This window comes from Ustilago hordei, assembly GCF_900519145.1.
Source record: "Ustilago hordei strain Uho2 genome assembly, contig: UHO2_contig_24, whole genome shotgun sequence".
NCBI lineage: Eukaryota > Fungi > Basidiomycota > Ustilaginomycetes > Ustilaginales > Ustilaginaceae > Ustilago > Ustilago hordei.
In genome coordinates this window covers 116,355-140,195 of record NW_024545283.1, presented here as the reverse complement: position 1 = coordinate 140,195, position 23,841 = coordinate 116,355, and the positions used below count along the sequence as shown (strand labels likewise).

At 52.5% G+C, this 23,841-nt stretch overlaps 6 protein-coding genes across 6 annotated transcripts; 2 read left to right on the top strand and 4 right to left on the bottom strand.

The window, feature by feature from the left end:
* Positions 1 to 4,597: 4,597 nt before the first annotated feature.
* On the top strand, positions 4,598 to 7,916 carry UHO2_07150 (uncharacterized protein; the record flags this gene model as incomplete). Its single annotated transcript, XM_041558952.1, has 2 exons — positions 4,598 to 4,739; positions 4,846 to 7,916. 2 exons carry the CDS (start codon positions 4,598 to 4,600, stop codon positions 7,914 to 7,916), a joined length of 3,213 nt encoding a protein of 1,070 aa, XP_041414886.1.
* Positions 7,917 to 8,494: 578 nt separating this feature from the next.
* UHO2_07149 (uncharacterized protein) lies at positions 8,495 to 13,873 on the bottom strand (the record flags this gene model as incomplete). The annotated part of the gene is made up of 1 exon (XM_041558951.1): positions 8,495 to 13,873. The coding sequence occupies one exon, from the start codon at positions 13,871 to 13,873 to the stop codon at positions 8,495 to 8,497; it is 5,379 nt and encodes a 1,792-aa protein (XP_041414885.1).
* Positions 13,874 to 14,228: 355 nt separating this feature from the next.
* On the bottom strand, positions 14,229 to 14,540 carry UHO2_07148 (uncharacterized protein; the record flags this gene model as incomplete). Its single annotated transcript, XM_041558950.1, has 1 exon — positions 14,229 to 14,540. One exon carries the CDS (start codon positions 14,538 to 14,540, stop codon positions 14,229 to 14,231), a length of 312 nt encoding a protein of 103 aa, XP_041414884.1.
* A 697-nt stretch (positions 14,541 to 15,237) lies between these two features.
* On the bottom strand, positions 15,238 to 16,555 carry UHO2_07147 (uncharacterized protein; the record flags this gene model as incomplete). The annotated part of the gene is made up of 2 exons (XM_041558949.1): positions 15,238 to 16,268; positions 16,429 to 16,555. The coding sequence occupies 2 exons, from the start codon at positions 16,553 to 16,555 to the stop codon at positions 15,238 to 15,240; spliced, it is 1,158 nt and encodes a 385-aa protein (XP_041414883.1).
* A 1,372-nt stretch (positions 16,556 to 17,927) lies between these two features.
* Positions 17,928 to 19,529, bottom strand: UHO2_07146 (uncharacterized protein; the record flags this gene model as incomplete). Its single annotated transcript, XM_041558948.1, has 1 exon — positions 17,928 to 19,529. One exon carries the CDS (start codon positions 19,527 to 19,529, stop codon positions 17,928 to 17,930), a length of 1,602 nt encoding a protein of 533 aa, XP_041414882.1.
* Positions 19,530 to 20,125: 596 nt separating this feature from the next.
* UHO2_07145 (uncharacterized protein) lies at positions 20,126 to 23,560 on the top strand (the record flags this gene model as incomplete). Its single annotated transcript, XM_041558947.1, has 1 exon — positions 20,126 to 23,560. One exon carries the CDS (start codon positions 20,126 to 20,128, stop codon positions 23,558 to 23,560), a length of 3,435 nt encoding a protein of 1,144 aa, XP_041414881.1.
* Between the last annotated feature and the right edge of the window lie 281 nt (positions 23,561 to 23,841).

Below are 23,841 nucleotides of genomic sequence, written 5' to 3'. Positions count from 1 at the left end.
GGTAGATATGGAATGGGACATCTAATTATTTTTTTTCTTCTCTCGTCGTCGTGAAGAAGAATGCGGCGTGGAGAAGGCTGGTAGACGCCGGCACACCGCGGCACTCTCCGACATTTCTTCGACTTGACGTAGGCGTTTGCGTATCCTTAGCGTAGAAGGCAGGTTAGGCAAAATACCCCCGACGAATATCACAAAGAATTAAAGAATAAAGGGGACAAAAAAAGCCCTCTGACATGCATTTCAATCGCTCGACCGCGCATTTCTGGTAATCACGTGACAAATGTCATGTGATGTGATCCGTGGTTAGGGATTTTGCCAAGTCATCACGCAGCTACAGAATGCTCTCTCTCCAATCACCACCATTCTCGTAGCTGCTCGCTTAGAAAATCTCGCCGTTCTCTAGTGTTTTCCCCACTCTGTATTCCCCCCCCCCCCCTTTGTCTTCACGCTCTCTTGAGCTCATCCGGCCCCCGTACGGGGAAGCCTCTCGAGCCTGTGAGCACACTCACGCTCATCCCGCAATCTTAATCTTCTTTTATGCTCCCGTATTGTTCACGCTATGTTACGAATTGATGGTTCGGACGACGATGCTTTGACTACAAAGTGTCTTCACGCCATGAAACCGTTTCAAAACTTGATGAGGAATGGGAATACAACCCAATCGAACCGTAGGGAAGGTTGAATGGGATTTGAGACGAGACAGTCGCAGATCAGCTACTCGCTTGCAAATTTCGACAGTCTTCCACTCTTCCCCTCTTTTTTTCTTTCTCTCTGATGAGCCAGAGCCGATCGTCTTCCAAGAAAGCAACGACGATTGCCCTCGCACCGGGTAACACCAATGCCAAGTCGTCATCATCAACAGAGGTTTTCACCGCAACGTTCGACCCTCGATTTCCAGCTTTCGCCTTGGCTTTGCCCTCCTCCCTCTTCGCGCTCCACACCGTAAGCTAGCCAATGAGCGAGCAAGCAAAGATGATTCACTTCGATTTCAGACAGTTTTCATTTGTTCAGTCCAGATCGTGATCCAAGATCGTACTTCTTTGCCGACCCTGTAGCTGACAATCTCGCAAGAGCTTACCTCACACACTGCTCCTCACAGAGCCGCAACCGCATTGACGCCCTCCAAGCGCTATTGGCTAGCACCTGCAATTGGGTCTAGCAAAGTTTCAGGGCTTTCATTTAGCTCTGTGTTGCTGATCGCGAGCTCTTCTTTAGATTGATGCTTGTGCGTCTGATGTTTGGTGCCTTGCACTAACTGAGGCACGCCAATGGTCGCGGTTGATCGCGGCAACCTGCAGCCTCACTTTACGCGAAGGAAAAGGTCGTACCATTCAGGAGCACAGCCAGGTTTCCCTCCATGGCATAAACCGTCGCTCCTCGTTGTCGAGATGCAGTACTGATGGTTTTAAGTTGGTGGCTTTCCCACAAAGAGGCTTGTACCCTGATCTTTGCGTGCCCACAGCAAAGGAGAGATATACTGTCAGGGCCACCGCGAGGTGAGATGCTGGCCGCGGACTCCCGATGGAATCAAATCATGCGGCTCAACGACGATATCAGAGCCAAGACGATTTCGATCAGCCACAGCTTGGTTTTGAGTTTTGCGTTTGGGCGACTCTCCTTGGCCGCAGGTACAAGGTGGCTTCTTGTCGTGTGGCCCTGAGGAACCCTACTTTTATTCGCTTAGGCCATTGCATCTGTGAGAGGGAAGTAGTGTGCGATCAAGAAGGCCTGGGAAAATTGAGTTCGGCAAACCACTTCCATCAGGAACCAGGATGCGATTGGCTCGCTAGGCGTTTAGGAATTCTCGTTGACAGTCATCTGCTTAGCCCCTTCCGATCCTGACACGGGACAAGGCGAGGAAAGAGTCAAAAATTAGGCATAAATGTATTGCGGGCGGAGCTGCAGGGCTGTGAGGCTCCAAGGCTACCGTAAGTACAGGATGAAACAGCGAGGATGCGCAAACCAAAGGAGGGAAGAAGGGTGGGCAAATGCGAAGACGAGCTAAGCGAGCTAAGTGATGGCGGAAGTGAGACATGGGTGTGATCGGGCCCACCTGTGCGATCAGGGCCACGGATTTATTCAGAAGAAATCACGTGACTGCCACATACCACCTCGCTCAACCCCTTTTCTTCCAAAAAATTCTCCTTTCTTGAGAGGCGACGAATTTCGTTAGAATTTCTTTGTCTGACATGGGCCAATTGTGCCGTCCAAGCTGAGAACCAAAATTCTAACCTGCAGATGACTTGCGGTTTGAGACAAGCGTAGAACTCAGCGAGCTTTCTAGGCGTAAAAATCACGTCGATCCTTGTTGATCAAACCAGCAAACTGACGACAATCGCACGCAGCTGAGTTTAGAAAAGTCGCCGTTCCATATCCTTGCTTGACCGCAGAGAAGCGGTAGCAGTAATTAGCAAACAAGTTTCTGTGCTTTGTAAGGGTGAGGAACGGTTTCCTTTCCGAACCAGCTTCAACATTCGTCTGATCGAACCTTAGCTGGAGCTCAATCGTGCCGCTGCCGGTGCTCTGACCGTCTCATGGTCAAAAGTTGCAGCCGGCGGGAGAAAGCGACCTCTCTACAGATTCGTTATCAGAGCCCGACCAGAGACAGTCTGACTCAAAGATAAGGTCAAGATCTGTGATTCTCACGCCGTGCTACACAGTGGTGCTAGAATTAGAATCAATAGTTCGAACGGCAACATAGAGGAAGAGGTGTCTTCGTCGTTGTCGTTGTCGTCGATGGACAAGCGGGTGAATCACTCTAGCATCGTATCACGGCACCGTGGAAATAAAGAGGCGCTAGGATGCAGCCAACCAACTTTAGATGGCTAATTTCACGGCTGTTGCGGCGAACCTGCGACCACACAGAAAAAACTGAGATGCAGGTCAAGAGCCGCTCTATTGTTACGGCGACCTCACTCTCTGGCCCATGAAGTTTGGTGCAAAACTCGATCTGGTTTGTTGTCTGCATCGAGGCGAGTAATCATTCAAGGTAAACAAATTCCGCTGCTGAACATGACCTCATATCATCGCGCTTCTTCAGTCGACAAGTGCAACTCGACTTTCAACTTGTGGTGTCAATTTGCGCTACCTCGACAGTCGTCCCGCATTAGCAAGAAAAATAAAACTAAAGAAAAGAATTAAGAGAGTCGCCCATCGAAGATCGCATCGCAGAAGTTTTCACTTAGGCTGACACAAACAGTTTTGGTTCTCTCAATGAGCAGCTCACGGCTCTCGCCTTGCAAGTGAGACAAGTAGGATTATCGAATCGCTAGGGTCCTATTTTTAACCGATCGTGACAGGCGTAAAACCTACGCACAAACTACACACAAATGTTTTTCTGAGTCTGTCAAAACCATGTAAGACATTTTCTCGTTTCTTTTCTTTTCTTTTCTTTTCTTTTCTTTTTCTTGCAAGCGAGAGCGGAGCACCGCGGCAGCACCCATGAAACCATTTTCAGTATACCGGGCGGAATTCAACGACAACTGTCAGTCATCAGCGCTGCAAGCCTCTGCCACTTCGATAGCCATGCGCAGCTGAGAATTGGCTGACAATCTGGACGACCAGTTCGACCCTATGAACCCTTGAATCTCACCGTCTCCCTGTCTCTCAACCCTCAAGGCGCCCCTTCTAATTTCTGTCCAAACTTTTCGGAAAAGTGTAGCTTCAAAGTGGGGTTCAGCACAGTGTGACAGCGACGCCCTTTGTCTATATTCATCGCCTCGAGGCAGGAACTTATCCGTGCAGTATCGTCTGGCTTCGATCATCATTCTCAAACTGGAGCCGGATGCCCGTGGTCCTCGTCAGGGTCCATTCTCGCTCTGCTATGGCAATGATTGAATTCAGGCTTGTGAAACTCGGTTTTCCTCTTCTCTTTTTTCGGGTAAGTTATCCTTTTCATCTGTTCAGCCCTCCTGCTGTGATCCTTCCATGTCGACAACCGAGACCGCGCTGCGGTCACAAACAGATACGGCCAAGCAACCCTTCTGACCCTAACCATGTCGTTCTTGTTCCGTCGTCTTGATTTGAGAAAGAAGGCTTCGCGGACCGTTGCTAATCACAGCTGCCTCTGCAGATCCGATCGTCAGTCTTTGCAACAAAACTTCTTCCGCTTCTGCGGCACAGCAGTGTTTGGCGTAGCTGTCATATGTGCCTTTCGAATAATGAGCAGCTGCCTGTCACAATCAACTTGCAGAAAGTGTTCTCGCAATAACTTAGCTTCCAGAGATGGCTTACCTGCAGCTGTCACACTCGAATCTCCATTTCCGTCCCGTATTCGCACTCGCTCATCGTCCAAGTCTTGTTCTTTGCTTAACCTTCCTTTCCCCTCATCCTCCCTCCTCCTCATCATCAACTCCGTTATCGTCTTCACAAAAGAGCTTTCCGCAAGAACTCAGAAGCGAGCAACCCTTCCATTTCCTCACCACCTACCCTACCCTCCACTCTCATTTCCAGCTGCCTTTTCGAGCACCTCTCATCTCGGATCGTGACGAGCGCAGCTATTCCCTAAAAGCTCCCTCAGAGCATCCCAAAGGCTAATTATCTTCACTCTCGAACGAGTTGCTGGAAAAGTAGCACTTTTGACGTGCAAGTTGCGACAATGTCATCGCCTTCAAGGCAAAACGAGAAACGCCAGAGCAACAGCTCGAGCGAACGTCATCACTCTTCCTCAAGCGAAATTGACGATCAAATCCTACCCGCTGGGCAGATGCCATACCCAAACTACCTTGGTTACGAATCCCGTAAGTGTACTCGTCCCTGTAACCCTGAAAAGCAATCTTCTTCTGAGCGTATCCAGCTGACCCGTACCGTTTCTGCATTCTTGCACCCCTCCTCTTGCTCCCGTAGGCTCGAGTACCTTGACACCTCACGAGCGAGAATCGCTCGTCTACGCACCCGGAAGCTCTGGTAGCGAAATTCCCGGTCTTTACGGCCCAACAGCAGTCGCAACCCCCGTCGAAGATGAAAGGTCTCGCAGCGTTGCCGAGTTCAAGGCCGCAAAGGACTCTGCTGGTGCGATTGGCACTGGTTTGGTCGCCGAAGAGAAGAAGCCACGTGCTGATGTTCCCGCCAAGACAGCAGCAAATGGCTATCTCGACTATGCAGACGGTCTTCGTGGTATTGCCATGATCATGGTCTTTAACGGTCATTTTATTGACAACACGTTCATCCAAACCCACCCGAGGACCATCGAAAACGGTACTCCCGTCGGTATTCTCCGAAGTCCCATCGGTTTAATTCTCTTCTACATGCTTTCCGGTCGCCTCAACGCCACTTCGTACTTCCGTAACAAGGCGCTCGGTCGCCCTATTCGTTGGACCGTCCTTCCCGAAGCCATGATCCGTCGATCGCTGCGTTTGCTCATCGTTGGTGGTCTTTGGGTCATCATTCAGAAGGTCGAGTGTGGTACACATGCTTTTGACCAGACCGTCATCGCTGAAGGTTGGTTGCAGAGCGGAAATCTCGGTTACCCACTCTGGTGTAACGTTGACAACAACAACCCTTCCCCCTACGCTTCGGATTGGAACATCTCGACCAGTATTGGTGACATCGTAGTCGGTCTTCTCCGAATGGCAACGAACCGTGACTACTTGCAGCAGCTGTTGAACCAGTCAATGCTCTGGTCCATCGTACCTCAGCTCTGGGGTATGCTTTCAGTTCTCATGCTTCTCCCGATTCTGATGCACTTGCGACCCTCGCGACGATTCACACTCTACGCTCTGCTCCTGATCTTCCAAGGCTACACCTACAACCAGAACATTCCCTTCACCGTTGGTGCTATTGCTGCCGACCTCAAGGCCTCAGGATACATCAAAAAGTTCAACCAGAAGTCTCGCATCGCTTTCCTCCTTACAGAAGTAGCTATGGCCGCTTTCTTTGTTGCTGCTTACTGCTACAACCCCATCTTTGTCAACATTGATCGCGGGCTCGAGCAGATCACCGACCGTGACGGTGTCCTTGGCTATGATATCACTATGTTCACAGCCGGTCGTATGCCAAGCTACCTCATTATGGCCGGTGTCCTGTACTACTGGCTCGAGATGAGCGCTGTTCTCCAGTGGCTCATTGGAAACTTTGCTTTCAAGGCTCTTGGTCGTGTTGCTCTCGGATTCTACGTGTGCCAGATGTCTATCATCTACGGTATCATGCCTTATCTGGTCATCTACTTCCGTGACCGAGGTTACAGCTTCTGGAGCAACATGTGGAGCACTTGGTGCATCACCTTCTTTTCCGCTTACATCGTTGCCTGGTTGATTGCTCACACAATTGACAAATGGGCCATGATCTTCTCGGACTGGTTCGCGAGTACGATCGTGCGTCACGATACCTTGACTACGCTTCGTATGGCTACTTTCAACACTGCCAAAGGGCTTGTCTACGGTCCTCCCGCGTTCGCCAAGGCTACTCCGGGATGGCTTGCTGCAAAGTGGGCCAAGACGAAGCACGTTGTCTGGACCATCTTCCACTGGAGGACCATGGTTGCTGTTCCTGCACCTCCTTCTCACCCAATGGAAGTTGGATTGCAGATGGATCAAGTTCACTCCACTTTGTTCGACGCCGATATCTCGGACGACGAGCAGGCTGTGAGGACAAGATGGATGCTTCGTGCTTTGTCCTACATGGGTCCTATTCAGGTCGGCATCATTTTGGGTCTCGGTTTCATTTGGATGTGGTTCAACCCTTGGGCTGACTACATTCTGGATGGCTTTGCGAACTTCTCGACTGTCTGGCGTCTGCTCTGGGCTTTGGCGCTTCCTTACTGTATCATCACTACGCTTGGTTTTGCCACTCCAGACATCACAAGGACTCCCGAACAGCTCAAGAAGAAGCCCGTGATCCGCGAGCACATTCACCGTCTTTTCATCGTTTCCGTCACCCGTGGTTCCAACCCCGAGACCACCCGTCGTGCCCACTTGCACCTGAAGAAACTCGAAAAGTATCACCCTGCCGTTCGCGCTATCGTCCTCACTGACGAGCCTTACTACTACCCGGATCTGGACAACGTCATGACACCCAAAGCCTACAAGTCTCCCCTCGGTAAAGCTAAGCACAAAGCCAAAGCCCTCGACTACTTCCGTTCCTCCATGAACCTCACCCCTTACGATTGGGTGTTGCACATGGACGAAGAGTCGACCATGGACGCCGAATCTCTCCGTGGATGCCTCGATTTCATCCGCTACAACGACGCACACATTGGTCAAGGCATTATCATCTACAACGGTAAACGCGAGACCTACTGGAAGAACTGGTTCTTCGCCGTCGCCGATTGCATCCGTGTCGGTGACGAACTCGCTCGATTTTCACTCCAAGGCAACATCATCAAACGCCCTGTCTTCGGTGTCCACGGTTCCTTCCTAATGATCAACGGCGACGTCGAAAACAAAGTCACCTGGGATTTCGGCTCACTCGCTGAAGATTTCGAATTCTCGCAAGCCGCCTGGTCGAAAGGCTTCACCCTCGGTCGGATCCACGGTGTTGTCCGCGAACAATCCCCTGAAGGCTGGATGGATTTCATCAAACAACGTCGTCGATGGTACATGGGTATTCGAGGTATCAACGGTTTGTTCTTCTTGCCTCAGATTGCGATCAAACTTTGGACTGCGGGTATTTTCTGTCTTGTAGCAACCCTGATTAACATTCCTTTCTCGTTATTGTTGGAATGGTCGGGTCCTACACCGAGATGGTTGTACGTTATCTCGTGTTTCTGTTTCGGAAACTTTTACTGGTTGTACTACTCGGGGTTGTTCTTTTCGGAGATTGACTACGGGTACAAGTGGAGTCAGGCTTGGCAGGTTCCGGTGCATGCGGTTGCCTTGTTGATTTTGCAGCCGATCATGGCGTTTGTTGAGGGGTGTGCGGTGATTTATGCGATGAGTACGGAGGATGGTGAGGTTGGGTTCCAGGTTATCAAGAAGTAAGCGTGGAAGGAGGAAGGGGGAGCAAAGGTGCTCAAGAACGATTAATCGTAGAGCGTCTGCTTTGGACAGCTCGCACTCACACACACACTTTCTCTCTTATCATGTTTAATGGTCTTTTCGTCTTGGACAATCCGTAATTTGATTTGTGTAACAAGATCTTATCTGTGTGTGCTGAGCGAATGAGGTTGTCGAGACTTGCGAGTGAATCTGACTAGCAGAGCGTCCTTTCTATGCTCCACACTGCTCTTGAGTTGAAGTCCGTGTCTGGACGGCGCTCTCGAGAAACCGGTCGCTTCTTCCTCGAGATTACACATGGCACATGCTGCATACGAGGTCGCGTCTCCGTTCTGAACCGAGACTCGATCACATTATTGAATGTCCTGGCTAAACTCGCGAATTGTTATGACAGACTCAGAGTCTCTCTCATTGGAGCGCTCGAGTGTTGGAGTCTACAAAACGCAAGCAGCTCTCGAGATGCCAAGTTGCACAGGGGTGTCGGCTTCGAAGGCCAACTATTCCAAAAAGATCTTCTAAGGTGAATACGAACAACAGACACTACTTCAGGACGAGGGAAAGAATCAAGCGATCTTGTTGTGCGACCCCTGAATCCAGCCCCTCGTAATCGGCTGCCAAACCCCCCTAGTCCTGTAAACCCCCACACTAGCCCCGGTCATGATGGCTACCACCATGGTCAATAACGCCTTTGCAATGAGTTTCTGCTGTCTCCTTTCCGTTTGAACGACCTGTGAATACGGCAGATTACTGAAGGTAGTCATGGTATAAAGACTGCTCCACATGCTACTTGGCAAAATTGCCATCAGCAGGCTGTCGAGTTTCTTCCTTAGCAGGTAAGGCCAAGAGACGACGCTATGGGCCATTTCGCGATAGTTCTGTTCGGCCAACTGCAAAATCGACACGAGATCCGGATGTCTCTGCTTGGTGTAACTCTCCAGCGCTTGCTCCAAATGCTCGTTCGAATCGATAATGTCAAAGAGCACCCGAACATCCTCAAAACCGCAATTGAGCCCCTGACCATAGAAAGGCAACATAGCATGAGCAGCATCGCCAATCAAAATTGCTCTATCCTTGTAATGGTACGGATCGCACTGAACCGATCCTAACGCAGATGCTCGACGACTAGTCAAACACTCCACCAACTTATCCTCCCCAATCAAGGGCAGTGCGTCAGGGAAGTGCTCCTCGAAAAACGCGACGATGCCCTGCCTTGTGCTTAGTTGAGAGGCGAACATCTTAAACGGAGCAAAAAGAGTGCATGTGAACGACCCATCGAGGTTGGGGAGTGCAATGAGCATGAACGAATGTTTCGGCCAAATGTGGAGATGGTTTGGGTCGAGATGGAAGGCCTCGTGTCCGTGAGGTTTGCCATCGGTTCCGCCGGACCCGCGGGTGCATGAGCCGGAAGAGAGCGAGGTGCGGGGTGGGATGGAAAGTTCGACGTAACCTGTGTCGATGTAGTTGTGCGTGTAGTGCATGCGGATCAGTGAGCCCATGGCGGAACGGATGGAGGAGTGGGCGCCATCGCAGCCGACGACGAGGGATGCTTGGTGGCTGATGGATGATTTCGGGATGGATTGGTTCGTGGAGTGAATGTCAAAGTCTAACTTCACCCTATCACCAGACCCAGCCGCGTTAGGTGTCGCCTTAATCAGCAGCTGCTGATTCTGTGCAGCAGACGCAATGTTGCGCTTACCCTTCTTCCCACCCCGACGAGCTCCTTCATCTACAAAGGATTCTCCACCAGTGATCGTCTTCTTGCTAGCCCCGTTGGCCGCAGGCAAAGCCCCACGCTTCGACCTCGAATCATGATCAAAGTCAACACTCTGCAGCTTATGCTCGAAATGCACAGCCACATTAGGATGCATCAGTGCATGATCCAGCAGGATGTTGTTCAACCTACCACGATCAACAGAGTTGATGCACTCTCCCTTATTGCTATAGAGCTGACTCTGTTCCTTGACCTCTGCTTTCTGATCCTTAGTCGCGCGCCTGGTGACGATGTGAATCATCCTAGCTCGCATCGGGACCGAATCTTCCAGCACGAGATCAGCGAGGTCTTTGTCTGTGGAACCGAGGCCGACGAGGCTGACACTGCGCAGACCGGTGATGCCACGAGTGGAGAGAGCGAGGTTGATACTGCGCTGTGAAGAACGAGTGATGGCTTCGTGCGTTCGTGGGTCGGGACGAGATTCGAAGATGTCGACTTTGCAACCTCGCTGCGCGAAGGCAAGGGCTGCGAGACAACCGACGGGACCAGCACCAATGATGGCAATTCGCTCGGGCAGAGCACACTTGGTGGGGATCTTAGCAGGTGCAAGGGCCTTGGTAGCAGGCGCGGCGGTTTGCTTGCGAACAAGAGCAGCTGCGCTTTTGTTCAAGCTGAACAGACCTTCCTTCTTCTTCGGTGAGGGTGCAACGGGCGTAGCCTCGACCTCGGACAGTTCATCAGCAGAACCGAGGTTAGCTTTGACGACAGCTTTTGAGGCCGCAACATCATCACGCACCTCAGTGACCTTATTGTTGAGCTGTTCAACGTTCAGATCCTTCAACTTGCCAAGCGCCTCGTTGACCTGCTTTTGAATCGCCAGGACCGTCTCCCCTGTACCTTTGAGCGACTCGCTCTGCTCCTCAACCAGTGTCTTCCGAACATTCGTGATCTCGGAAACTATCGCTCGCTCGACCCGATCAGACAGCTGCATCATCACATCCTCAAAGTGAGGAGCGAGGACGCGGCTGACCACCTCCATAGCTGTACGCTGCACGGCAGGCAGGATGGTCTGTGCGATGTTGCGGGTGAGCTCAGCCTTGAGCTCGGTCGAGGTGATGAGCCGTTCGACTTCCTTGGGGATGGCAGTCTCGATGGAGTGCTGGAAACTGGACTCGATGTTGGCCGAGACAGCTTCGTGCACTGCATTGACGACAGTGTCGGAGAGAGCGGCGTTGACAACCTCGGCGGAGGCGGTGAGGGTGACTGGCTTTTCGATGATCGTCTCCTTGACCGGAGACGGTTCAGGTGCAGGAGGTGAAGCGAGAGCAGGAGTGGGGCCAAGCACGGCAATCTTAGGGATAAAGTCCGAGATATCGGTCTTGCTCTCTTTGGGCTCCTCGCGCGCAACAGGTTCTTCTTCTTGCTGCGGCTCAGGAGCTGGAGCAGCGGGCTCGGGAATTTCAGCGGGCGCTGCAGGCTCGTCGACCTGAGGCTGTGCGGCAGCAGCAGCCTTCTTCTTCTTGTTCTTCTTCTTGGCGCTCTTGCTGGGAGTAGACTGTGCCTCGACTGCCTCGGGATCGGCGGTTGGCTCCGGCGTTGCCTTATCGGCCTTCGCATCCAGAATTGAATCCTCGCCCGGCTTCTCTTCAACAGGAGGCCTAGGTTCCGAGAGACGAACGACACTGATGCCCTCAGGGAAAGTGACGAACAGTCTCGAGGGCTCCTCATCGTCGCTAGCAGCTGCACTGAGTGAGACCGATGTGCAAGGGTCCTGCAGAGCAAATTCCTTGATCGGGTACGAAAGCTGAATGCTCCATGGCAGCAGACCGTCCTGGCCGCGCGCCTGTAGCGACTGCAACTCAAGCGGAATGGCAAATACAGACGATCGGAAGCTGTTGCAAACCAACAGCGAGCTGCTTGCAGTGTCGAGACGGATCAGGTTGAAGTGCTCCTCAACACCTGGATGGGCTTGAGCTGGGCCTTCGAACTGCCAGACATGCTTCCAAGTGCGTGAAGCCATGTCATAGAGACCGATAATGGTGTTGCATCTGAAACCGACGATGACGCCACGGATGGCATGGAAGTCGGTGTCATTCGATTCGCCATCCTTGTCCTCAGTACTTGGTCCGTAGATGAAGGAGAGGTGACTAATGATCATAGGCTGCTGGAGCGGCGACTTGATCATGTAAGTCGAGTCACTTTCGGGAGAATGAGAGCTGCCATCGAGCTGCTTGAAACTCAAGATCCAGGAGACATCGCCCTCGAGTGGAGCCGAGAGGGTAGCTAGCATGGAGCCATCTGGCGAGAAGGCAAAGCCACATAACTTGTGTTTGGGGTCAACATCACTCTCAGAAAGCGATCGGACCTTGCTGGATGGCGAAGAGGGCTCTGTCTGGTAGAGAAGCTGCTGGGCAATGTCAACCACCATGACGTTGCTGTCGCTGGTGGCGATGGCAATCTTGGGCTTATTAGGGTGGAAGGCGATGGCGGTGAAGCGGTAGATGAAAGGGCTCTTGTAAGGGTCAGCAGTGATGCGACCGTGCAAGGTCGGACTTTCGTCTTCGGTGCCCTGCTGCACAAAAGAGGCAGGGATTCGCCAGAAGACGACGGCTTCATCTTGCGCCTCCTTGGATCGCTCAGTCAGAGCAGCAAGCAAGTAGGTGCCATCGTCCTCGTAAGACTCAAAGGCTACGATGGATCGAACACCAGCCTTGCTTGGGGTCTGGACTAGCGACCTTGCGCCCGTGCCTACGTGAATGAGCCTGACCTTGCCCTTGGACATGGCGTAGCATGCTACATCGTGGCCGAGGTTAGCAATTCGGGAGGCTGGGAGCAGACCTGCTGCTGATACGTTGCATGGGAATTGGAATGGCGATTTAATGAGAGCAACACCGGAAGTCTCAACCTTGGTGTTTTTCAAACTGGAGAGACCGCCTGGCTGCTGTGCTGCGAGCTCGAGAGTTGCAATGCTGGGTGCACTAGTGGATCGCGAAGGCGAGAGGATCGAGAGGCCTGATGACTTAGGCTCGTCGAAAGCATCATCCTTCTTGAGTACAGCGACGTGACGCGAAGCGTGGAACTGCTTGTCGGGAGCATCTAGCACGGAAGGCTGAGTTGGAAGCCTGCGGGAAGTGGGACGCTTGGGCGACGAGCGAGATGCTGCCGACTTGGACGAGCTCGAGGACGAAGTCTCGGCACGAGGTCGCTGTGTTTGAGCATCGGACTCTTCGGCGTTGGTGAAATTGAATGGTCCAGCGTCGGCAGAGGCTGGCTCTGTAGGTTTGGACGGCAAGCTGGGCTTCTGTTGCTTCTTGTTAGCAGCAGAAAGCTTCTGCATCAAACTTGAGATACCAGCGTCAGCTGCCTCGTAGCCCGCAACACGTCCGCTGGACTGCTGTTCCGAACGAGACGGTGATTCTGCCTGAGGCTGAGTCTGAGGCGGAGTGGGCTGCGGTGTTGACTCTTCATCACGCTTGGAGAGCATGTCGAATGGGCTGACAAAGTCGAAGGGCGTCTTGAGCGGTGGGGTTGGTGCAGAGGCGGCGGATGCTGCTGCTCTAGGTCGAGCGGCGCGAAAGTCGTTGGTCAAGCCAAGTTCGCTACCACGCGAAGGCGGTATGCTTGTGACGGGCGAGTCGATAGCAGAGGAGATGTGACGAGCCCCGCTGCCAGAAGCGCTGCTGACGGAACTTGGAGGAGATGGCGGCAGCTGCAAAGCCTTGTTGGTGAGGGCGGGCTGTGACTGCTTATCCGACTCTTTCTTGTTGACTGTGAGTTGCATAGGATCCTTGTTCTCCGCTGACTTTGAGTTGGGAGAAAAAATGACGAGTGGAGAGGTGGGAGCCATAAACTGCTGCATGAGATGGCTCACATCCTTCTGTTGGAAACTGTTAGACATGATGGTTGAGGTGTCAGCATCGATACTTGTCGAAGGACTAGTGGCGGATGCTGCAGTGATGGTGGTTGCAGATGAAGAGGATGGCGTCGGAGATGAGAGCAATTGGGGTTGCTTGGACGGAGTTAACGTGGGAACCGTGGCTGTGGCTGTGGCTGTGGCTGTGGCTGTGGCTGTGGACGTGGACACCGGAGCGGAGGTCGGCAAAGTGATGCGAGCGGGGGCTCCAGCGAGCAGGTCCAGGAGCGAGCTGGAGGACGAGAGAGATGACATGCTAGGCTTGGCCGAGTCAGAAGCCTGTGCGGAGGTCTCGGGACGGGCAGGAGGAGGCGACATCTTTGTGAGGAGGGTTGTAGTTTGAGTGTGGCAAGCCTCGAAGAATCCGTGGGGCGTCGTATCTCTGCTTTCTTGTGGTATCCAGGGGTGTATTTTGGGATGGAAAGGAAGTGACCGGCGCGCAACGATGAGGTTGCCGGTGATGATGATGATGACGGTAAATGTGCTGCTTGCTGAGCAGAGCTGGATGGAATCGGAAAGGAGAAGGTGAAGGTGAGGCAAGTTTCAGCCTTTCCCCAGGGTTTGCTTTCTTGGCTTGTTCGCGAGACTGAGTTGTCTTCTCGAATGTCACACACTCATCTCCTTTTTTTTTTTTTCCGCCACTGTCACATGAACTTGTCACGCACTCTCGACATCAGTCTAGCTTCATCACGGCAGGCAAGAGTCTTTTGGAGCGGCTTCCCATGGCAGAGGAGCAGAGAAATTCTAAGCTCTTCTTCTCAGGATTTTCCTCAATCCACGCACGTTTGCCTTTTTCGAAATCTTCCGAAAGAGGCTCAAATGAGCAAAAGTCGCGTTCTGCTGTTGCTTGAGTAAGAGCCAAATTTGGCGTGTCTCTGAGGTCATATTTGCTGGAGATAACGATCCAGCAGAGCACGATCTGATCGGAGATCGGGCAGGCGGATATGATGGAGATCGAGGACCGTTGGATCCCGTCCGTTGTCATACTTCCTCATTAGGTGGGATGCTCCCACAGTCAGCCACAAACCACAAAGGTATATAGATAATGAGCGGAGAGCTCGAGGCTAGCGCTACCTTCTTCCCTCATGTCAATATAGTATAGTGTCTTTCAAAAGCTTGAACACCGCACTTAGACTGATATCTCCCGATAAGTGTCGATCAGAGTCAAATCTTCCAACGATATTTGCTAAAAAAAACAAAACAATAACAAAAAAACCCCGATTGCCGAGCCACAGCTTTTCCCTCTCCTCCCACGGACGCCGCCTTTCATACACGTGGATAGATCTAATGCTGAGCCAGATCTCGATTCCCCGTTCGAGAAGGAGCATAGCCTCAAATCTCATACCCGAGCTAGTGTATTCTAAGATTAGACTCCCTGTCCACGTGTTCGACTGTCGACGTCAGATGAGCGTCGTCTGGGGTTAAGCGCACAAGGTTAGGTAGAACACCGTGGCAAGCAACAAGCTCAGTCCCTCTTCATGCCGACGATCGGCAGAAAAAGTCAAATCGATGTTAGGGTGAAAGGATTGACATTGTAATTTCTGATTGATGACCCCCCGCCCAACCATGTCATCAAAGTGACAACGGACGAAACACTTGGAGAGCATGTGGGCAATGGACGGTGGCATATGCAGAACAAGTCAGTTGCAGGTGAAAGGGATGGGATCAGCATGGAACAGTTCTCAGCGCCACTTGTGGCACACCTTGTGCATCTTCTTGTGACCGTCTGGGACAACTGCCGCGCCACCGTTGTTAGCGTCAGTGGTATCGTCGTTCTGACCTTTGACCTGAGGCTGACCATCGGAAGTGCGGGAAGGAGTAGCGGAACGATCACCAGACGGGGAAGGGGCGCCAGTACTACCATCTCCGCCGCCAGTACCGTAGCCTTCAGGCCGACTGCCTTTCGCGCTGGAGTCCAAACCGGGGTTGAGGCCAGAGTTGGAGCCAGCGCCGTTGTCGCCCCCAGTACTCTCGTTATCTTTCTCAGAACCATAACCATCTGGATTGCCCTTGCTGCCGCTGTTGCTGCCACCACCAAGACAAACACTTCGGTCACGCTTGTACCTAGCCTCAGCAGCTTTGTTCTGAGCATCTGTCTGTCCCTGATAAGCACTCACCGAGTTGTCATCCTTCCTCTGGCAACCCGACCTATCAATCAGACTCTTCGGGCACTTGACCCTCTTCGGGCTACCCTTCATCTCTGGGTTATCACCCCAGCTGCTGAACCTCCACTTGCAACCCGCCTGCAGAGGCTCAGGTAAGTCCTTGCACTGACTGGCCTCCTTCACACCACCATACGTCTCACCCCACTGAGAAGCAGGAGTCTTCCATTGGGCAGGGCAAGCTTGAGTGAAAGCACCCAATCCACCACCAGGGATCTGGAGGTCGAGGTTCTGGGACGCAACATCGCCGCCGATGTTCGTGACCTGGAAAAGGAGCTTGTTGCGCTTCATCGGCTTGCCTTGACCATCGTGGGCAAATTCGGCGATGTAACAAGCACAGTCGGTTTCTTCTTCGCTGCCAGCAGTGAAGGCGGCGAATCCAAGCGCAAGGGTGGGGTCTGTGGAGTCGTCGAATGGTTGCATGCAGCTACACATGAACTGGTCTCCACCGTTGCAGCCGCTCTGACCAGACTCGGCTTTCGAAGCGTCAATGAGAGTTTCTCCGTCCGCTTTGCAGATGTCGACCGGGGCGTAGACTGGAGCCTTTTTGCCTTTCACAACGCAAAAAAAAAAAAGGGGAAGAAAGGGAGTGAAGGACAAGTCAGTGCGTTGTTCAGAGTTTTAATAGGAACCACTTTGCAGCCGAGAGTCCTCATCCTTTGGGCTCGCTGCAGCCCAGCGGCTCAGTTGTGATTTGTTTCGAAAATTTACCCCATGAAGCAGATGGTTTGCAGCAATCCCAGTATCGAGTGGCCGTTCCGGCGCTGACACCATCGAGGTTGATCAGCGAAAGCGAAAGAGAAAGGGCCAGAAGGCCGACGTTGAGCTTGAATGCCATTGTAGCGAAAAATGAAAAGGAAAAACTTGTCCAGAAGTTCCAATGTTTGTGAGAAGCAGAATGTTCTTGACCGGCAAGAAGAAGTAGGCGTGAAGACGAAGCAAAAGTTGAGAACGAGGATGGTGGATGAAGAGGAGCGGGAGTAGGGTTGGGGGGTGAGCTGCTTATGTACTTTCGTGTCGGACCATCTTCTCTGACTGATTGACCAAGCAGAACAACCTACTTTTGCCTGCTAGGACAGGGAGAAAGCGAGGAGAAAGGCTGAAGGATGACTGAAGGAAAACTGAAGAGCACATGTCCGGCGAATGTGTGGGTTGGTCTCCTACGCCCTTGTCCCCACAGATGAATGAGGCACAGTAAAAGTGTGCAGGGGTACTGCTTCTGTAGCTGAGATGAGGTCACTCCCACTCAACCGACGGGAGTATCACCTCAGAGCGCATGGTGGTCGTTGATACTGTGCTGCCCTGCGGCAATCAGGTACACTTACATGATCCCACCTCAGGGTCGCTATGATATCATGAAAACGAACCCATTTCACCTCGCCCTTTCCCTGTTCTCTGCAACTCAAAGCTCAGATCTTCGAGGTCGATCTCACGATGAGTGAGCGATGAAGAAGCTGGTCCTTCCAAAGAGTGCTTGATAAGAGAAGAACAAAAGGGAGCAAGATAAAGTCGTTGTAAACTCAGCCAGTGCAGAGAGGAAGACTGTATTCTGAACGCCGCCTCACAATCATCTCAACAATTGAGCTATCTCGATGAGGCACAGATGAAGCTGGTTGTTGCAACCAATTCAGCCAGCCCACATCGTCGAAAGCTCTTTTCGCAACGCATATAAGCATGGTGACACGTCTGTTGCCGCTTTCTTTTCTTTCTGTGCTGGAGGCTGCGTTTCTTGACAACTGGACTCAAACGCTCCGACGCTCCGTTTTGACTACCCGAAAACCAAATTCTCATGATAGAAAGCCGCGAACCTACGTCACTTTGAAAAGAAAGCTTGAGCTACACAGAAGCCGAAAGCTTGAATGATCAGGCTTTCCGATCCGATGCGGAGCATGATCAACGTTGACACGATGGTGACTGAAGTCGTAGGTGAAAGGTGGGAAGGGGTAAAGAGGGAGGGGAGTCGATATGAAGTGTGGGATGGATCAGGATTCGTCGGCGAGATTGGAGGTCGGATTCGAATGCAACAACGCATCTTTCGTCGGTGGGGACAGATACAACTCACAATCACCTCACCATCGATCCTTCGGACAGTCAGACAACGCTACTCACTCAGGACCACAGATGCCTTTGTACAGTTACCATAGATGCATTGCAATACAACAACGTACCCGAGATGACAGAGCCTGAGATCAACGGTTGCAATGCCCACTTCAAACCTCATCATTGGCATCCTCCCTCTCTCCGCCGTTCTCGCCCTCTTCATCCTCCTCGTCATTGTCATCATCAACGATGGTATCAATCCAACCATTCTTCAGCTTCCGACCAAACTCATCCGTCTTCCCACCATAATACTGACAACTTTCCGCATTGACCGGACCTGTATCATCGCAAAAGTCGAACACCGGGCAATGACCACACGGCGTCTCTGTCCATCCCACTTTCACGGCGTGCGGTCGGATTGCACGGTAGACGAAGGGCACCAGATCACCGCCCCCAGCCGCTGAATTGCGATTTGCTGAGGACGATTTGCCATTGGAACGCCTCTTCTTTTTGCTGTTTGACTTCCTGCGGCTGTGAGTTGAAGAGGAAGTAGAGGAGTCGGAGGCTTCCGATTCTGACCCACTTTCGCTGTCGGAGGACGAAGCGGCTCTAGACCGCGAACGTGACCGTGAGCGAGATCTTGACGAGGACCGTGAGGAAGACTTCTTCGATTTGCTCTTGGAGGAAGAGGACTTGCTCGATTTGCTCTTCTTCCGCGAAGATGACTTGCTGGAGGATCGCTTGCGCTTGCCGCCGATCACCGGTCCATCGTCGTCATCGCTCCCTTTGTCGTCGCTTTTGCGTTCTTTCTTGGCCTTGCTCTTCTTTTTAGTGCCAGCGTCGCTATCTGAGCCTGTTTCTTCCGCTTCTGATTTACTGTCTGATCCACTTTCGCTGTCACTATCTGATCCGCTTCCACCAGAGGATGTACCCGAGTCTGTGTAATCTTCATCATCCTCGTCGAAACCATTCATGCCTCGGCCCCCCAACGAGAACGGCAGAACTGGGATCTTCTCGATCTGCTCGTCATACACCAAGATATCCAGTAGCGATACAACATGCTCCACCTCAAGCTGAGTCTCTGTTAGTCCCGAATTGCGCAAGTACGAGTGAACGGCATTAGCCGAAGGAAGCTGTGAAGTGTGGCTGGTGGGGAACAACGCTCTCGATTGTCCATTCTTGGGGAACGACTTCGATCGGATAAAGTTGAGGATAGCCATCGAGAGCTCATTGATAAAGCCCGTATCCAATTCGTTATCCGTATACCAAGGTCCACCAGAAAGTTCGATCGACGGCGTCAATCCGTAAAGCATGTAGATCTTCCTGGTCGGGTACTTAACAGACTTGACGGCCTTCACCAGCTGCTTCTGCTCCAACGACTTCAGACACCTGTTGATGATGGTCTGATGCAATCCAGTGCGAACTTTCAACTGTTTAGTCCAGATACCTTCGTTACGTGAATCTTTGATGTGCTGATAAACCATAGTCTCGTTCTCGTCGAGCTTGCCCATCATGCTAGCCTCCGCCTTGGCGGTTGCTGCGAACTGGATCGAGCCATTGAGGGTCTGGGCGGTGAAGAGGCTCTTCTTGAGTAGGCCGTTGATTGCTTGTAGTTGATCATCGAGCTGCTCGGTCTTGAACTGTTCCGAGATCTGGTCTTGGGTAATGACACCTCCAGGGGAAGACTGTGCTGCACGGTAGAGGGCGGATTCAAGCTTGGTGAGCTTGGCCCCGCCAGCAGCCGAAGAGGATGAAGCCCTGGCACTGGGCATCTGAGACGTGGAAGCAACCTTTTACGCCTGTGCTTGAGGCGGTGTATGGGACTGAAGTATATGCGAAGGAGGGTGAGGTGAGGGAAGAATGGAAGAAGATTGGAGGCTCGCAGCACAACAATTCACGATTTGGTTAAGCTACGTTGAACTTTTTCTGTTTCAGAGTGTGCTGCATCAAAATTGACCGAGTTCCGGACCCTGAAAATCGGGCAGAAGACAGTGAATCGGGTGCTACTTATTGTGTGACGTTGTTGTCGAGTCAAATGACACCATATCTGTGGTATGACATTCTTGCTTTGACCAACACAAACAACACCCGAGCTTGATCCTGCTTCTCTACTGGCCACATTCCAGTCCCGAATATCAGTCACTGTAGAACCGGCACGCCGATCGACTTCATCTGTATCTTCCGCTCAGCTTACAGACGAGTTTCTCAGGACCGTTGCTTTCTCCTTGAGGCTCAAAGTGGTGCAACAACTTCGTCTTGGTCCCCACCTACCCACCACCTCATCGAAGTTTCCTGGACGACAACCGCTTCGTATGTCAATACAGAAGATCCCAGACTCGATCGAATCTCGAGCTGAGGCGACTTTACGATGTGCTCGCCCAACGTGCACTTTGAGCACTTTTTAGGAGGTCCCTCGTCCTCCACCCAGCCCTCCTCATCTCGTCAGCACATCGACTCAGTCCGCAGCCTTGCTCTGGCTCGACTATCTGGCATCTCCTCAATCGCTTCTGGATCTTTTTACGCGCCATCAAACCCCTCAGCCATCGCTTCAGGCAGCGCCCAGCTCAGCCACACAATAAACCACCACTCTTCGGTCCTCTCCCTCGCCGTCGACGAACGCCGCAGCCTCCTCTACTCTGGCTCACAGGAAGGCTTTATCAATGTCTGGGATCTCGACACTTTCCAGTCCACAGCAAGGCTCGCTGGCCATTCTGCCAGCGTTCTGGCACTCGAGCTCGCACCGGAAAAGAACTGGCTGTTCAGCTCGTCGGGCGACAACACAGTACGAGTCTGGGATACTGTTAGCAACGCACCCCTGTTCGTGGTCTACCCGGCAGAGGATATTGTAGGAGATATTTTTGCATTGAAGTGGTGTTCAGGGCTCGAGACTCTGTATCTTGGGTGTCAGTCGACGAGTATTCAGTGGATCTGCTTGGCTGGCTTTGAGAAGGGCAGCGCAAGGAATGGAGCAGTAACGCAAGGAGAGGGAGTAAAGGGGACAAGGCAATTTGGTGAATTGAGTGGTCTGAGTGGGCTGAGTGGCGTGGACAGGAGAGATGCGGGAGCGGATAGTCCAATCATCTCGACACCCGACCTTATGTCCCGACCGCACAAGTTCTTCGATTCGGTTCCCGTTGCTCTCAGTAGATCTGGTATGGGCAGTGCCGGAACTTCAACACCCACTCGTGGCAGACCATCAGCCACTTCTGCGCTCAGCAGCACGAAAGCGTCTTCACACAAAGACAAGCTCGCTCCATTAGCGACTGAGAACAGTCTCGCTTCCATCGGTCCGCTCTCGTCAGCCGGCGCGACAGAGACAGTCCTCAACGCCGCGTCAATGCGTCTTGATAGTCCAGCCTTCCCGAGCACTTCCTCTGAGCCGCAACTCAATGCGGTTGAAGATGGAGTACGAACACTGCTCATTCCGCCTTCGTCCTCCGTGCCCTCGGCTCACTACGGCTACATCTACTCCCTCGCCCTTCTGACGCTCGAGGGCGATTCCCAACACCCCACAGTCCTAGCATCGGGTTCTGGTGATGAGACGATTAAACTCTGGCATGCCACACGGTCTGGTCTGTCCCTCCTAGCTACACTCGAAAGCCCAAACGCGGACGGGAACGCTGTTCTTGCGCTCGCTTCTTGGAAAACCACCCTCTTCTCAGGCTTGCAGGGCGGTGAGGTAGAAGTGTGGGATCTAGAGACATGTACGCTGGTTAGAACGATTAGAGCGCATACGGATGATGTAATCTGTGTTGAAACTTGCGCGGAGAGTGGGTTGTTGTTTACAGCGGGGGCGGATGGGAAGGTGAACACGTGGGACAGAAGCTTTAGGAACGTCGGGAGGGTACAAGCTCATGATGGGATCGTGTTGTCGCTTGCTAAGATTAGCGGTGCGGTGGCAGATGGCGATGGTAGCCCGGATGGACTGAATGGGAGATCATCGACTTGGCCGCAGGCGAGAGTAGTCCAGCTGGTTACTGGGTCGAGTGACAACCTGATCAGGATCTGGGATACGCTACCTTCCATCATCCCTTCCACCTCGGGTAGAGAAGCTGAGTCTCGTAGCCGCGAGCTAGAACGACTCTCGCTCGAAGACCCCGCTTCCGCTCCTCTCGCTACCACACCCATCGCCGCTACCAGCAACGTCAACACCGCTGCTGAAATCGTCAACACAGTTGGCCCTGAAGCCGCATCGATTCTCGCCCCCAACAGCAACAATGCATACGAAGCTTCAGCGCAATGGCCACTCCTCCGGTCGCTCCTACGCAAGTTCATCTCGTTTCCCAGCATCAGTGCGAGCGAAGAGCATCGTGAAGACTGTCGACAAGCAGCGCATTTCCTCAAGACCTGTTTCCAAGAACTCGGCGCAGAAGCACGCATCCTACCCAACCCTGTCGGAACCAACCCTCTCGTGCTGGCTACATTCACGGCCAACGCGAATCGATCCAGACGACGTCATCGCAATGCTGCTGCCACCGATCGATCACGAAGCAGCTCTACTTCCGCTTCAACGGACTCGACGGATTCTTTCCTCAGCAGCAACTTAGATGACGCCGAGAGGGATGGTAAGGATGAAGGTTTGAGCGGGTCGGTAATGTTCAACCGTCTCGGCGACGATAATGACGTCGAAGGGGAGGAGAGGGAATTGAGGGGAAGCAAGAAGAAAAGATGCTTGTTCTACGGTCACTACGATTGCATCGCCGCTGAAGGGTCTTGGACTTCACCACCGTTCACGCTGGATGGTCGGGATGGGTATCTGTACGGTAGAGGTGTTTCGGATAATAAAGGTCCGATCCTTGCTTCTGCTTGTGCAGTACACCATCTTCTTTCGACCCGCAGACTGCATTCGGATGTAGTGTTCCTCATCGAGGGCGAGGAAGAGAATGGTTCGGTGGGTTTCGTTGAAGTTGTGAGGAGGTATAAATCGGAGATTGGACCTATCGATGTTGTGCTACTGAGCAATTCTTACTGGTTGGACGAGGAAACGCCTTGTCTGACCGTTGGGTTGCGTGGGGTGGTCAGGGCGACGGTAAGCGTGGGTAGCGGAGAGAGGGATGTACATTCAGGTGTCGAGGGCGGAGCCATTCGCGAGCCTATGGTTGATATGGTCAAGCTTCTAGCTCAACTCACTGGTGAAGGCGAAAGAGTTGCTCTCCCTGGATTCTATGACTCTGTTCGAGGAACAACCGAATCCGAGCTCCAAGCGTATCGCGATATCGTCCGCATCAAACGGTTGCTCAATGCAGGAGCATCGAAAGAAGGCGAAACGGTGGAATCACTCATGGCCAAATGGAGAAACCCTTCTCTCTCGGTTCACAACATCAGAGTCTCTGGTCCAGGAAACTCTACTGTCATCCCCTCTACTGTCTCTGCACAAGTCTCACTTCGTATTGTACCGGATCAAGATCTTCCTTCTATCGAGGCTTCGTTGCTGGAACACGTCCAATCCACATTCAACTCGCTTTATCCCACTACCTCACCCTCAATGGTGAAGAACAAAGTAAGCGTGACCGTAGACCATCGTGCGGACTGGTGGATGGGCTCCGATTCATCGCAATACTTCTTGCTTCTGCGGGAAGCAGTGAAGAAAGAATGGAACGCAGAACCAATCTCGATTAGAGAAGGTGGTAGCATCCCAGCGATAGCTATTCTGGAGAAGGAGCTGGGTGCGGGAGCGGTGCATCTACCGATGGGTCAAAGTAGCGATAATGCTCATTTGCCGAATGAGAGGTTGAGGCAAAGAAATTTGGTCAAAGGGCAGAACGTTGTTAGGAGGTTTGTACTGGGTTTGGCTGCGATTTGATTCATCTTAAGCAATACAGGAATCGATACAGGAATGGAAGTTGATACAAGCGAAGGTCCGATTTGTGCAACATCGTCGTGTGCCAGAGACGAGTGTTGGTGATGTGAGGTTTAGATTCGAGTGCGTCTGCGTAGGTGAGAGGAAAGAGAGGGAGAGAGCGCTTGTTGTCAGCTCGACGTGCGCCGGCCGGAGGATGCAAAGTCTAGACGATCATGGCTCCGGCTCTTCCCACAAACGTGTGTGCTCACCAGCCTCTCAGTTGTTGCTTTTCAGACGGATCA